Source organism: Pseudozyma hubeiensis (genome assembly GCF_000403515.1).
Source record: "Pseudozyma hubeiensis SY62 DNA, scaffold: PHS35, whole genome shotgun sequence".
NCBI classification, from domain to species: Eukaryota; Fungi; Basidiomycota; class Ustilaginomycetes; order Ustilaginales; family Ustilaginaceae; genus Pseudozyma; species Pseudozyma hubeiensis.
In genome coordinates this window covers 132,896-147,027 of record NW_012133817.1, presented here as the reverse complement: position 1 = coordinate 147,027, position 14,132 = coordinate 132,896, and the positions used below count along the sequence as shown (strand labels likewise).

Here is a 14,132-nt window from a genome sequence, read left to right as displayed (position 1 = left end):
CAACAACCGAAAAGTGAAAGTTGATGGGAGAAAAAAAAAAAAAAAAGAAGGCGCACCGTGACACACTTCCGCTCAACAAGGTGTGGGTGGATTGAAACGCATCCGAAAAACTTTAGGCTGCACACCTGCGTTCGGCAATTTTTTTTTCAGTCTCCTCCTCTCTCTAAGCTGCACAAGCACAGGGCTGCACAGAGTACAGTGTTGCTGTGACACTCTGTGCGACAGTGTGACAGACTTGCTCAGTTTCCGCATCGCGCATCTCAGGACACACCCAATCACTTTACCAGTATTTGGGTATCATCCCGCGTTCCGCACTTGTGCTTTCCCTCGCTATCATCACCTCCACCGCCATAACCACCACCATCCCCCTAAGATCACATCAGACCCTGCAGTCACCCGCACCCTCATCCATCTCTACTCGATACATTCGCTCGTCCACCATCATCGTTCCACAACAGCAACACCATCGACGAGCTCGAACCACTCCAACCGTCTATACCGGATCGTAGACACATCGCCCGGGTCGCTGACATTACCATGGCGACGACATCATCGAGCAGCCTTGACGCTGCGAGACCAAGACGGCACGAAGTCGAGATCTATGCACATGCTCTGCGCACACGGCTCCAGTTTGCCTCGTTCAAGGCGTTGAACGGTGTCGGCAAGACGTCGCTCTCGGACCTCACATCATCCACACTTACTCCCGTACAACCACTGGCACCGAGTCTCGCATCCAACAATCAGATCGTAGATCAACCACACACCAGCTCTTCACCGGCGTCTACACCAGCACTATCTCAAGGAGAGTCGCTGCCTTCTTCCTCGCAGTCGTCGACTCGCTCCACCCGATCTATCTACCTCGACATCTTTGGCACCGACTTTCGTGCCTCCTCCACCACCACCACGCCGTCCTCTTCCAAGGGGTTGTCTCGTGCCACTTCCTTCGCTTCCACCTCTACACCGACGAAACGTGCCTCTTCTTCTTCCAACACCACGTCAACCTCCACCTCCACCCGCTCTCTGCTCGACAAAGCGGCGTCATCACCCCAGCTCGGATCGCCAGAGAGGAAGAACGGTCGCTTCGACTGGCACAACAACCCCACCCCAGCCATGGTAGCACACGAAACCAAGCTGGCTACCGGGCAACCCTTCGCACTGCCCACCGGATCGCCCTCCAAACGTCGCAGGGAGGAGAGCAACAACGCCTCCCCGACCAACCCTCTGCTCAACACCCCTCGCCGATCTCGAATGCAGAGCAGCGGGTTCCTCCCCAACGGTCACCCGGCGTCTTCGCTTGCGCAGGATTTGGGCCTGACTGCGCCGCGTACGCCTCGCTCGCGCCATGCGTCGGGTCGACACGTGTTTGCGATCCAACCTCAACCGTTGGGTGGTGAGCAGGATCAGGTGGAGCGGGATCGCGTTGCGAGCACGTTGGCTGCGCTGGCCGAGGCGAGGAATGCCGCCAGCAGCGGCTCGGATTCCAGTTCCGGTAGCGATCGACCGCACACACCCCCTCCGCCTTCGGCAAAGCAGCAGCAGGGTCTGGGGATCGGGTTCGCCAGCCCATCCATCCGACGCAACAGCACCTTCGCCCAGCCACACGGCCATAAGAGGCACAAGCGTAACGTCTCGTGGAACGTACTACCCGTCGACCTGCAGGACGAGCAGGAGAGCATCAGCAGGGCGCAAGACGACACGCCCGCCGCGCAAGGTGAAGAAGACCGAGCGGCGGCGGATTACCTCTTGTTCCTGGCGTCCAGTCCATCGCCGTCTTCGATCAAGCGGTTTAGTGGGGATGGAGATGCGGGGGAGGCGGGTGGAATGCTATCTACGCCTGCGCAGGTTTCGTTGTGGGATCCGTTCCAGAGCAGCAACGGCAGTGGTGATGGAAGGCGGAGTAGGATGCAGAGCCATGCAGGAGGACCGAGGCATACGAATTTGAGCTTCGCTGGTCCTTTGACTCCGCCGCCTTCGGCACGAAAGCTGTCGAAACCTCACGACGAAGCGATGGTGGGGTTGGGTTTCGACGTCCAAACGCTCTCATCTACACCCAGCAAGCCCTCGGCCAACGCACACGAGTACATCCAACAACGTCGGTCCTCCACCACCGTCACCCCGACGTCCCCACGCACACCTCCGCCGGAGCTATCGCACAAACGACGACGAAGCATCACGCGCGAGTTCGGAGGTGGCGGCGAGACACCAGGTGCACCGGGAGGCGAGCAGACGTTCAGCTATGCGGATTTCGTCAATGTTTCCCCCAGCCCTCAGCCGCCGAGCACCGCGAGGTTTGCCGGTCTCGACTGTGCGAGGGGGTTGAGGACTCCGACCAAGGTCGATCGATGGACGTTTGATCGACAGTGAACCGAGGGTCTGCAAGGGGAGAGGACTTCTGAGATAGCGCAATGCCGTTTTCTTGATCATCGTTGTCGACGCGTTTCAGAGGCCTAGATTTATACCCTTTCCCAGGGGACATTTGTAACTTATTTACTTTATCTACTGAGCGTATTCTATATTTTTACCGGCCTTTGATCGGGAAAGCTGCGCCTGTATTGCTGGTATCAAGAGTCCACCGATTGTGTGCACGGGGTGGTGAGGGGATCTGATTCGATATGACGTCCATAGGCTGGTCCCTGCTCGAGTTTTTTTCGCTTACTTCGACTGGGACAAAGGGTCGGCATCGGGGCCACCTAACGCAAGGTGCGAAACTCGAGACATGCGCGGGAGGGAGGAAGGGAGGCAAGATGTCTGGTGTTCTCCCTCGTTTTGCTGCTTCAACTTTGTTCGCCCACTCTGAGCGGTTCACACAAACACCGCACGCGATCACACACAGACAATACGAGAATGGAACCGCTTGAAAATCTCAGCTCTTTGGACCCATTTAACCCAGCACGTTCGACAAACATTTCCCCCTAACCCACCACCTCGTCCTCCACCACTTGGTTCCTCGCCTCCTCCAATGCCGGCTTGGGCGATGCCGGAGGTGTAAAGATCGCATCCACGTCTGCGCCCAATTCGAACACGAGCGCCTGTTCCAACGCCGCGGTGCACTGACGTTGCACCGCCGACTGTTCGGCCTCGAGTTCTTGAAGAAGAGTGTGAAGACGCGAGTTTTCGGAACGGATGTGCTGCAGTTTGGCCTTCTCGACGAGGTAGCGCGTGCGCGCGGTGCGGATGGACGATTGCGCCGCTTCCAGGGTGGGTTCCGTCGGCGAGTCTGGGTCATCGTCGGCGGGGAAGCGCGAGGATCGGCGACGGCGCGAGGTGGAGCCGTTGGCGGTGGAGGATGAGGCGCGTGCACTGCGTCGCGATCGTCGCAGGTCGGATACGTCCGGCATGGAATCGCCAGAGTCGCTGTCGTAGTCGTTGGCTCGGGCACGTTTGGCGGCGGAGCCGTTGGCGGCTTCCTCGACGTTGTCGACGCCGTTGCGTGGACGCGATGATGGTGGTGGATCGCGCAGTTTGCGATTGCGTTCTCGCTCTCGCATGTCCTTGGCCCACGTCCGGAGTGCTCGTCCGAGGATCGCTTCGCTTCGTTTGGCTTCTTCCGAGTTGCTCTGGATCTCGACGCGAGCCTGAATCCCTAGCTCTTCCGCCGTCATGGTGTTCAAGTTGCCGTCACCACCTGCTCCACCGGACAACCCGAACTCGGCTCCCTCTCCACCAGCGAGCTCGAGCAACTCGTCTCCCAAAGAGTCTCCCGTCGCTCCCGACGCACCCACCTTGCCAGAGGGCGTAGCCGAATCCGCCGCTTCGCCGCCGAGCAGCGACGCGTCTTCCGCCGCATCTTCGTTCGCAGCTGATGATGAAGCTGCAGCCCTTCGCGAGCCAGGAGTGATGATCTGATGCTGAACGCGCATGTGCTTGCTGAGCGCGTCCGAGCGGGTGAAGCTCTTGTCGCACTCGGGTCTCGGACATGTGAAAGGCTTCTCTCCCGTATGGCTTCGAAGATGACTGAGCAGTGCGAAGCGAGAGGTCTGGGGTTTGCCTTTGCGGATGCATCCGGTCCATTCGCACATGTACTTGCTCTTGTGGATGCCGATGTGTTCGTGATGCAGGTGGTCGATGAACGGCTGGAGGCTGTTGAAGGTCTCGCCGCAGTCGTTCCATTGACAGGTGACTTCGGCATCGGTGCTGGCTGCGGGTTCGCGGATAGAGTCATCGGCAGCGAGCTCATCACCTTCTGGTGAAGCCGAGCGCAGACGTTGGTTGCTACCAGCTTGCGCGCCGTCTTCGGCCTCGGAACCGGAGGTGGAGATGTCCGAAAGCGTGGGAGACGGTGCGCGGGCAGGCATATTGCCGGGGTAAGGAGCAATGTTGGGCAGCCTGGTGCGGGAGCTGGGCGGTGGTTTGTGCGGAGATGAGGGTGGATTTGAGACCCTGCCGGCACCGAGTGAGGAGGATGGCGACGGCGAGCGTTCTGGAGCAGCCGAGGAGCCGAGCCGCCGTGATGGTGTCGCCGTCGCAGCAGAGGAGGTGCTGGGGGCACCGGCGTCGACAATCTTTCTGCGAGGCATCTTGTCGTTGAGGACTCCGATCCCGCTGCGAGATGCGATTTGCGGGCAGATTCGCCCTACCCGATGATGCAGTGATTGAGCGAATGACAGTGGCGTCGGATACTCGTGGCGCAGTGATCTGGTCGTGGTATGTACGGAGGGCAGCAGAGAGTTGAATCTAGCGTGGGCGCAGGCGTCGAAGTGCTGAGCAGGGCAGAGATGGACAAAACAGCAAAGCCACACTCGACAATCGAGATCCGAGCTTTTCAGAACGCGACGTAGCAGCTCAAGTTGCAAGCGCCGAGACGCAAGAAGAAATGCCACCGTGCAGTCAATCACTCACGCCTCTCTCGAGCTTCCGACATCACAAATATTTGATGGAGAAAAGCCACGAAAATGTGAACTGGCAAGGCAGTCTCGGTACATCCCCGCATCCACGGCTCACAGCGCACGAGCCGGATTTGTCATTTTTCTGCTTTCCATTTGGCCCCCTCACATTCTTCTCCACGGCTTACCTCTCGTCCGCACGCTGTTCATACGCACACGGAGCTTGTCACACTCCTCTCAACGCTGCTCGGAAGACGCTTGCTTGTCAACAGGCCGCGCTGCCTCACGACTCACGTTCCATCGGCACGTCCGAACTTCTCACCAGCCTCGAAGTCAAGCTTGCTGGCGGTCGAGTCACGTAACCTTCAATTGAAGAAAGAATCGTCGTATCCATACAGTAAGGCAGCATCTTTTCAATACAAAGCCCGTCCCTCGGTGACTACCAGCGAGCAGGCAGCTACATACCATGTCGGATCCTTCCGCGTCGTCGTCTACATCGCCGAAATGGTCGAGCGATCGATTCTTCCAAACCCAAAGTGCCCCCTCCAACCTCGCTGAAGTATCATCAGCTGCCTCCGAGTTCGTCCAAAGACACATCAAAGAAGGGCGTCGTGTGGTCCTCGTCACTTCGGGAGGAACGACGGTGCCGCTCGAGAAGAATGTGGTTCGGTTCCTCGACAACTTTTCAGCAGGAACTAGAGGCGCCACATCAGCAGAGTACTTCCTCTCTGCTGGGTATGCCGTCATTTTTATGAGTCGCCAACACTCACTTGCTCCGTATACGCGGCACTACAGCCACACAACCAACCCGTTCCTAGACTTGCTCGCCGACCCCGCGACACACGTACACACCGATTCACCCGCCTCGACTTCCGGCGAAGACAACATCACCGTGCTCAAACAGCACGTAGCCCACCTTCGACCCATCCTCTCGGCCTACCATCACGCACGCACCTCCGGACTACTCCACACCGTCCCCTTCGTCACAGTAAACGACTACCTCTGGCTGCTACGCGAAATGTCCCGCGTCATGCAACCATTGGGCCGGAATGGAATGTACTACCTCGCCGCGGCGGTGAGTGACTTTTTCATCCCATCCACCAACGTTCCCGAACACAAGATCCAATCTGGCAAAGGCTCGCTGGTGATCGAGATGGATCAAGTTCCCAAAGTGTTGAAACCTATGGTGGAGAAGTGGGTTCCGGAAGGCTATCTGGTCAGCTTCAAGCTGGAGACCGATCCGAACCTGTTGATTCCGAAAGCAGTGGGTGCGCTTCAAAGGTATGGGCATCAGTTGGTCATTGGGAATGATCTGAATAGAAGAAAGTTCGAGGTGGTGTTTGTTGAGAGGCTGTCCAATACTCCGGCTGCTAAGACGGAGGAGCGAGGAGGGGAGAGACCGGTAGAGAGGTTGCACGTCGAGGGAGAGGAGTTTTCGGCAACCTGGATGAGGCTGGCTGACTCGAGTCCGGATGAGGTGAATGAGGGAGGTGGGAAAGGAGGAGAGAAGGAGTTGGAAGAGGATATCATCAGGGAGCTGTGCAGTAGACACGAACAGTGGATTGCAAAGGGCACGGCTGGGGCTGCTTCTAGGATCTGAGCAGACCCTATAAACGCAACCTTTTCGTCTACTTGATCGGCGTTGCCGAAAGCGTGTTGTGTGTGACAGACTTTTTCGAGAGATGTCGGCAAACGTGTCTGTGAGTACGGTCTGTGACAACCTTGGAGCGACGTTGAGTGGAACCGGAATCTCCGGTCCTGGCCGATCGAGTCCTTTGTCGTCACGCCAATGAATGGAAGGCCCAAGCCGGTAAGCTCTTGCAACGCCTTCCAACGCCCAGAACCGCTTTGTCACGCTGTCGCAGAGCCTCGACGTTCGCACTCTGCACGCAACCACACGCAGCACCAGCAATACAAGAAGGCGAACCCTGAAATTCCAGAAGGAGCATATCTAAACAACAAACTATTCCTAGCAAAACCTTTCCTGGCAAAATCTTTCCCTTCCTTTAGCTTCCCTTACCAGTTCTTGGCGTACACCCAAGCCTTCTTCCAGACCGGTGCACCCTCCACCTCGGCCTTGGCCTTCTCCTCGTCCTGCTTCCAAACCAACTCATCCTGCTCGTCGAACTCCCTGACATCCGTCAGCAGATCAACCTCCTCCGGCTTGATGAACTTGGTCCTGTGCCACAGCTTCCAACCAATCAAGATGAAGAAGAAGATGGGCAATCCGATGTAGTTGGTCAGGAACGTCCTCCAGTTGAAACTGAAGAGGAAGGAGTTCCAACCTTTGAAGAAAACTACGATGCTAGTGAACACCACGGCGATGTACGAGCTGTAGGGCTGGAGCGGTGCCTGCCAGGGCAAGCTGGATCGGTCCATGCCCTGCGCCTTCATCGCCTTCATAAAGTGGATGTGTGAGACAAGGATGCAGATCCACGTCAATCCACCAAACATGGTCACCGACGCCACGAGGTACGAAAATGTCTGAGCTCCTCCCGAGGCCAGGTTGATAAACGCCAGCGCGCAGAACAACGCGGTCACGGAAAGCGCAACGTATGGCACACCACGTTTGTCCACCCGGCGGAAGATCTTGGGCGCTTTGCCATCGATGGCCAAACCGTAGAGCGTTCGAGCGGCGATGTACTGATCCGAGTTGGCGGCGGAGATGCAGAAAATCAAAATTGCAGCGTTGATGATGTCCGGAAGGACGCGAATGCGAGCCCTAACGATGGCTACGACGAAAGGAGAGGCAGCGGCCGAGGTTCCCTTCTTGTTGGCGGCGAGCAGCTCGGGTGCGTTGGAGGGGACAACCATACCCACCAGAAGAGCGCCTATATGAAATGAAGAAAAAGGGGAAAAATGAAATGAAACCCCAGACGTGAATGAATTAAGTCAGTAACAAGGTTTTCTCCAAGGCGCATCTTCCGGAACCAGATCCTCCATCTCGAGTGATCGTATGACCGCTCTTCTCGACGTTGAGGAGGCCCGGCATTCTTCCGCATCCTTTTCTTTTACGTATACGAACCCAAAATGTAGAAGAAAAAAATACGATAAAACGTTTTCTTAATGGCGGAAGGGACGGACTTCCTGGGGTTAGCAGCTTCGCCAACAGTCACACCGACCAGCTCGGTACCTGTGTATGCGAAGAGCGCTGTGACCATGGTGCTCCAGAAGCCGAGAAATCGACCCGTGGGGCCCGAAGTTTTGGGGTAAGGTCTGAATGCGAGACCGTCCTGGAAGTAGCGGAAGCCGATGCGATCCTTCGTAGGAGATCCACCGAGGTCGATGATCAGCAAGAGCAGGATAAGTCCGGTCATGGTGATGATCTTTACGAGCGAGAGCCAGAATTCGACCTCGCCGAACCACTTGGGTCCTCCAAAGTTAAGAGCGATGATCAGGACGGTGACGATGGCGATCCAGATACCTCCGGAGAGGTCGGCATTCCAGTAGCGGATAACGAGAGCGGCGGCGTTGATGTTGTTGGCGGTGACGACGAGATACTTGAAGAGGTAGTTGTAGCCGGTAGCGACACCAAACTCGTCGCTAACAAAGCGGGTGGCATGGCCGGCAAAACCTCGCGGGTGCGGCATGTAGGTTGACATCTCACCGAGCGCAGACATGACAGCAGCGCAGCAGAAACCCATCACAGAGTACGAGATGAGGATGGATGCGGGTCCACCGTTGGCCAGACCCGAACCGGTACCGATAATAAGACCGGTTCCCAGAGCACCACCGATGGCAATCATGGAAATCTGTCGGCCCTTGAGCGCTCGGTGGAGCTGACGCTCCTCCGGCTTCTCAGCCGCCTGGAACGAGGACGTCTTGCCGACGCCATCGTGTTCGTAGCCTTTTACTTCGCTGCCGGAGGAGCTGGCCTTCTCTTGTGCGTACGGAGACGACTCCGAGTGGATCTGATCGACCGCCATGACGGCGATTGGGGGAAAACGGGGAGAGCGAGGGTGATGATGTGGTCGAGAAGCAACCCTGATGGCAAGCGTATCAAGCCTGAGACCTTTTGAGCCTGACCACTACATACGAAGGGGTGGCACAGCATCTCATTGGCTGGGCTATCTATTTTTCCTGCCGCAAGTCGCACGTCGCGTGCACAGCTTCTAAGCGAGAGGCACAAGATTCGCGACTGATGGCGTGCACAACAACGACAAGCGGAGAGAGAAAAAGAGGCCTGCTCGGCTACCAGCCCGGCTCATCTTGTCGCTCTGGATGCTATGCTGTGCTCTCTTCCAACGACGACGGATACTGTACTTCTGATGCACCAATCGACATAAGCGAGCTGGGTCTGCTGATAAGGGACGAGCGGAAAAGCCACGAGGTTGGGTGGTGGGGCCCTGCCAAATTCTTTCCATCAAGAATCTTTTCCTTGCCTTCCAAACCCACCGACCTGCTGTCATCTCCTCTTTCCCACTATTGATCTGGAGACAGAGAGCTCTGAAGGATATTGTGCTACTGGACACAGTGCAGATAACAGAGTCACAACCCATTTTGTTGCTCGGGATCACCAATCGCTATTCGTCCAACTCTAACTCTTGGGTGAATGAAGCAGGGACATGGCAGTACCGTAGTTGTCGAAAAGGTTTTGTTCTGCAAAATTTCCGCACAAAACGCCGTTTTCCTCTCTCCGTTTTCAACCTCCGCAACCGGAGTGACAGGCGAAGAATTTTCGTCAGCCTCTAGCACAAGCACTGGAACAGTCTTGCTCGGCTACACGATTTTTTTGCCAAGAAAAACCGCTACGACAACACCAAGCGCCATCTGGTCGTAGGCGAAAATCCGCGAGAAGGCAGCCACACCGTCGGTTGTAGCGGCCTATCTCGCCCCAGCATTTGAAAATAGAGCTATCAGTTCCGTCTCAATCGCTATTCTTGCGTTCTTTACGACGCGGAGGACGATGGGTCCGTTGGTGTCACACAAGACGATTCCGTCGAAACCAGAACGGCGTGCTCCTGCGCGGCGAGGTGTGAACTTGATAGACAATCCAGCAGTAGGGGACGGATTCAATTGCATCGGTCAAGTTCGAGCGTCGGCCCAAATGCGGCTCTTCTGCAGTCGGTGCATCTATCTCTCCGCGGTTGCTCTCAGCGAATGTTGTCCTCGTGACACCTCAAAGACGAATTCTTTTCTGCATGAAAACATGTCGGTTTCCTACCGATATCAGTGACGAGAGGCCGAGGGCTTGGCATTGATGCAACACTGGGGCGGACCAATGCCATCGCCCCAATTCCGATGTTGGAAAGCCTTACCGTGTAAGGGGATTCTCATTGGGTCGTCAGGAACTTTGATATGGAAGAGCATCGATTGGCATAACTTCAAGGTGCTGTGCAGGTTCGACTGCGACGTGGCTCGCACCGAAACACCTCCGCTCGTTCCCGATAACGTTCCCTCACACAAACTGACCAATGCAGCAATTGTGTTGCCAAGTAACAGCGTTCGGGATCGCAGATCATGAAGAAAACATCGGAGACATCCGAACACACACGTTTCGCCGCGGACACCCGATTGTTTGGCGTTTTCGTCCATCGGAAACCCCACCTCGTGTCCTTCCCCCCGCGCTGAGCGAGGGTGCGAAGTTTCTTCTCGAAACACCCGGTCATGAAAAGTCCTCGTGACCCCCCACATGCGTTCGTGCAGCTTGTGCATCCGCTCGCAACCGTGCTTCACTCTGTTTTGTCTCTCACAGCGCCGATGCGGATCCGATCTTTCCGGGCATGTTGTTCTGATCCGTCTGCTCATCGGACCTAACGGGGCTCACATGCTGACAAAGAGGGCAAATTGGATGTGATTGCAGTTCAAGAAGGGGTTGTCCTCGGGTCTTACACGTCCATGGCGTCGTTGTGCTCAGCGTTGGTCGTCGCTGCATCCGCTTCCATGCCTGGCGGAGCGAGCAGGCTGTCGACTTTGCTCTTTCGTCGCTGAGACAGCAGGTTGGCCTGCAGCGTCGGCCAGTCGGACGAAAACGTTCGACGGTGCTGCTTCTTTCGTTCCTCGCGTGATAGGGCAGTGACGCCAAACAGCGCCGTGGAGGACGAGGACGACGACATGGTGCTCTGCATTGAGTCTGGTCTGCTTCGGGAGCGCTCCGCGTCGCCTCCGAGTCGTGCTGCCAGGCTGCCGCTGAGCGGCGCACCTCCGAAGCTGAATCGGTTCGGTCTGGAGCCCGTCGAGAGCGACGGTGCCATGGCCGGCGACGATGGCGATACTAGCGTGGTTGGTATGCTGCCGTGCGTGCTCGCACGCCTCGTTGCGGCCGCCGCCGGCAGCAGCGCAGCGCTGGGCATCGAAGATTGTAGGTCTTCCTTCGAGGGCGCATGGACGCCTGTCTTGGGCGACGGCGCCCAGGCGCTGGAAGCATTGGGAGTGCGAAGCGCTGAAAAAGTCGAGTCCACACCGTACGCTGCTGCTGTCGTTCGAGCAGTGGGCGTGCTGGCAGTGTCGTAATCGGCTGTCGACGAGCGCAGGGGCGTCTGAGGCGGCTCGGGCTCGTTCATCGCTACATCGCCATCTGCGTCCGGCTCATGCCCAGACCAGACTTCCAACCTAGCCGTATGGAACGGTGTCTCGACCTCCGACCGTCCGACGTCGCCAGCGCCCGCCCGCGTAGCAGAAGTGAGTTGCAATGCCGGAGGGCGGCGGCGCTGGAGTCCGGGGCTTGGCATCGGCGCGACAGCTGGAGGAGCGCCAAGGACAGAAGGAGTGGCGCTTGTCTGAAGTTGCAGAGCGGGTGCGCGGTTCTTCCTTCGACGCTGCATGAGCGAACCCGAACCAGTCTCACCTCCTTCGGAGGCACCCTCGACGGGGACGCGTCCCTCCAGTCGATCCTGTGCCGCGCGTCTGTCCGCTGCGAGTCTCATAGCCTCGTCGAGACGCTCTTGTCGCCGTCTCTCTTCCTCGACTGCCTCCTTTTCTTCTTCTTCCAGGCGCATCTTGCTCCACATAGCCTCATCCATGGGCTCGGTCGACCAGCCTGCTGCGACCAGGCTCGACTGCCCGTTTGCGTTGGTGCACCCTTCGACCTCGCCAGCGTTGCTCATGTTGCCCATGCCGAGCGCATCGCGCAGTCGGCCGGCGGAACTGGACAAGTAACGTTCCCACTCGACCAGCTGGTAGATGAGCGAAATGTTGGGCGAGATGCTCGACGACATTTCCTTGACCATGTTGTAGCAGTCGTGCATGCCAAGCAAGCTGCGAGCCGCTTCGAAGCCGTACCGCATGGCCGCTGCTTGCATGACAAAGGCGATGACCAGCGTGGCACTTCGGCTAACACCGCATTGGCAGTGGACGAGGATCTTGCCCGGCAACGGATCCGTCTGGATGTGCTGCAAGCTCACCAAGTCGTCTTGCAGCGCAGCACAAGCGTCGCCGTCGTCTGCTATCTTAGCGGCGTACCAGAAGCGATCATCGATGCCGAGCGCTTCGGCGATGAGCGCGATACCTTGGGCGAAACCACCGCGGGTGGATGCGAGATCGGTTTCGTCGTGGGTCCAAGGCAGCTTGACGTATCGCATCTGATGCGCTCGACCATGCTCGATGCTGGCGGGCACGGTGATGGCTGTGGCGTTCGAGGGGAGTTCGACCTTTGTGAACCACGCGCACGGAGAGCTCTGCGAGTCGTCGTCGAATGCATAGGTAGACGAAGCATTATCGTTGATTTCGGCGTCCTCGTTGTGTTTCAACTGCATGAGCGCTGGCGGAGTAAGCTCGGTAGCAGCCGAAGTGCAGGTGCTTGCAGCGCGCGAGGAGGAAGGTGACGAGGCGGTGCCAAAGGCGTCGTCGGAGGACGAATCGCTGGTGCGTCGCAGCGAACGATAGCGCAACACATCTTGTGCCGTGAGCGTGCGAAGATCCGAGGTGGAAGTTGAGTCTGCTTCGGTGCCGTGCAGTGCCGCTGATTCGGGAGTGCCGGTGAATTCTCCGTTGACGAAATGTGTGAGCAGATTGGGCGTCGAGGATGTGTTGCGCAGCACCGAGACGCTGATCGCATCGCGCGGCGAAGAGGCTTCGCCGGGCCCCTTGGGCCTCGACAGTGAAGCGCTTGCTGGAGGGGTGAAGTAGGTGCTCGGCGTCGGCGGCTCTTGGTGGCCAGCGCCGGATGCACCGCGTTGACGGCTCATCGCACTGTTGGACCAGGTCGGGTGAGCCGCACTTGGATATACCGATGAAGAACCGCGTTCCGACTGAAAATCGAGCGCCGTCTCCTTTGCAACGTTGAGGATGGTGGTGATACCCAGTGCAGAGAGCGTGTCGCTGTCACGCGCGTTGTGCTCGTCTCCCAAGAACAAGCCTGGCAGCACCTCGACAGGGCCGTGCGAATAGACGCTCCTTGCATGCTGGAGGGTGCTGCCTTTGCCGCTAAGGATGTGTTCAGAGGGGTCGCGAAAAGCTTCGGGCGGCCTGCTGCGCGAGCTTGCGGCGCTGGGAGGCTCGGGATAGGCGGTCTCTTGCGCGGTTGCGGGTTTGAAGGGCATGCTCGGACGCCTGCGCGGCGTACCTCGAAGCGTGCTGGAGAGGTGCTTGACCGCTTCCGATATTGCCGAGGCAGGTGGCGCTGTGGTTTCGGTCTGTTCTGCTTTGGAGGGGGAGCGAGAGAGCGTGACGGGCGAGTTGGGCATGGATCGTGAAGACTGGCCAGACTCGTCGAACTGAGAAGGTGGCGCCAAATTGAGCCTCGACGGCCGTTTGCGAGAGAGCCGGGACTGTGGTGGTGGCGCAAGCGTGCTCGGACCGGCTTGGTTGTTGGCTGACTGCAATGTGATGTGAGGCGCAGATGTGGGCAAAACAGGTGAACGCGGAAAAGCCGAAGGCAGCGGAGGTTGGGCCAGACCGCCAAACGCCTGGCCATCCTCGGGGATGCGTAGAGAGAGTGCCCTCGCGGGTGCCCTGGAAGGCTTGCTCGATTGCATCGGTCGTGGAGCAAACGAGCTTGGGCCCGGTGTTGGCGGTGGACTGAATTCAGCCTCGTGCGAGTTCATCGCGACGGTGACACGTCGTTGCGAGGTGTCGGTGACACTTCTGGTAAGGGAATGCTGTTGAAGATGAAAAATGTGCGAGATGTTGTTGACGCGACAGTCGAACGATGTTGAAGGAGGGGATGTGAAAAGGACCCGGTGCCGCTGGAGAGGGAACGAAGACGAAGGGTCCCGCCAGTATAGGTTGAGAGGGCAAAGTCGATGGGTCGTAATAGACGCCGTCTGAGATGAAAGGATGCGAGGCGCAGACGGGCGCGAAAAGAGTGGGCGGAACCACGGTGGACCGGCGATCAGGTATCGCGGGTGGACAATGTCGACGCGTTGCAAC

The 14,132-nt window shown here is 57.9% G+C and overlaps 6 protein-coding genes across 6 annotated transcripts; 2 read left to right on the top strand and 4 right to left on the bottom strand.

Annotated features, from left to right (window-relative positions):
- Positions 1 to 537: 537 nt before the first annotated feature.
- On the top strand, positions 538 to 2,364 carry PHSY_003422 (hypothetical protein; the record flags this gene model as incomplete). The annotated part of the gene is made up of 1 exon (XM_012334042.1): positions 538 to 2,364. One exon carries the CDS (start codon positions 538 to 540, stop codon positions 2,362 to 2,364), a length of 1,827 nt encoding a protein of 608 aa, XP_012189432.1.
- A 548-nt stretch (positions 2,365 to 2,912) lies between these two features.
- Positions 2,913 to 4,517, bottom strand: PHSY_003421 (hypothetical protein; the record flags this gene model as incomplete). Its single annotated transcript, XM_012334041.1, has 1 exon — positions 2,913 to 4,517. The coding sequence occupies one exon, from the start codon at positions 4,515 to 4,517 to the stop codon at positions 2,913 to 2,915; it is 1,605 nt and encodes a 534-aa protein (XP_012189431.1).
- A 772-nt stretch (positions 4,518 to 5,289) lies between these two features.
- On the top strand, positions 5,290 to 6,423 carry PHSY_003420 (phosphopantothenate-cysteine ligase; the record flags this gene model as incomplete). The annotated part of the gene is made up of 1 exon (XM_012334040.1): positions 5,290 to 6,423. One exon carries the CDS (start codon positions 5,290 to 5,292, stop codon positions 6,421 to 6,423), a length of 1,134 nt encoding a protein of 377 aa, XP_012189430.1.
- Positions 6,424 to 6,839: 416 nt separating this feature from the next.
- Positions 6,840 to 8,749, bottom strand: PHSY_003419 (amino acid transporter; the record flags this gene model as incomplete). The annotated part of the gene is made up of 2 exons (XM_012334039.1): positions 6,840 to 7,654; positions 7,957 to 8,749. The coding sequence occupies 2 exons, from the start codon at positions 8,747 to 8,749 to the stop codon at positions 6,840 to 6,842; spliced, it is 1,608 nt and encodes a 535-aa protein (XP_012189429.1).
- Positions 8,750 to 9,992: 1,243 nt separating this feature from the next.
- On the bottom strand, positions 9,993 to 10,571 carry PHSY_003418 (hypothetical protein; the record flags this gene model as incomplete). Its single annotated transcript, XM_012334038.1, has 1 exon — positions 9,993 to 10,571. The coding sequence occupies one exon, from the start codon at positions 10,569 to 10,571 to the stop codon at positions 9,993 to 9,995; it is 579 nt and encodes a 192-aa protein (XP_012189428.1).
- An 80-nt stretch (positions 10,572 to 10,651) lies between these two features.
- Positions 10,652 to 13,807, bottom strand: PHSY_003417 (hypothetical protein; the record flags this gene model as incomplete). Its single annotated transcript, XM_012334037.1, has 1 exon — positions 10,652 to 13,807. The coding sequence occupies one exon, from the start codon at positions 13,805 to 13,807 to the stop codon at positions 10,652 to 10,654; it is 3,156 nt and encodes a 1,051-aa protein (XP_012189427.1).
- Between the last annotated feature and the right edge of the window lie 325 nt (positions 13,808 to 14,132).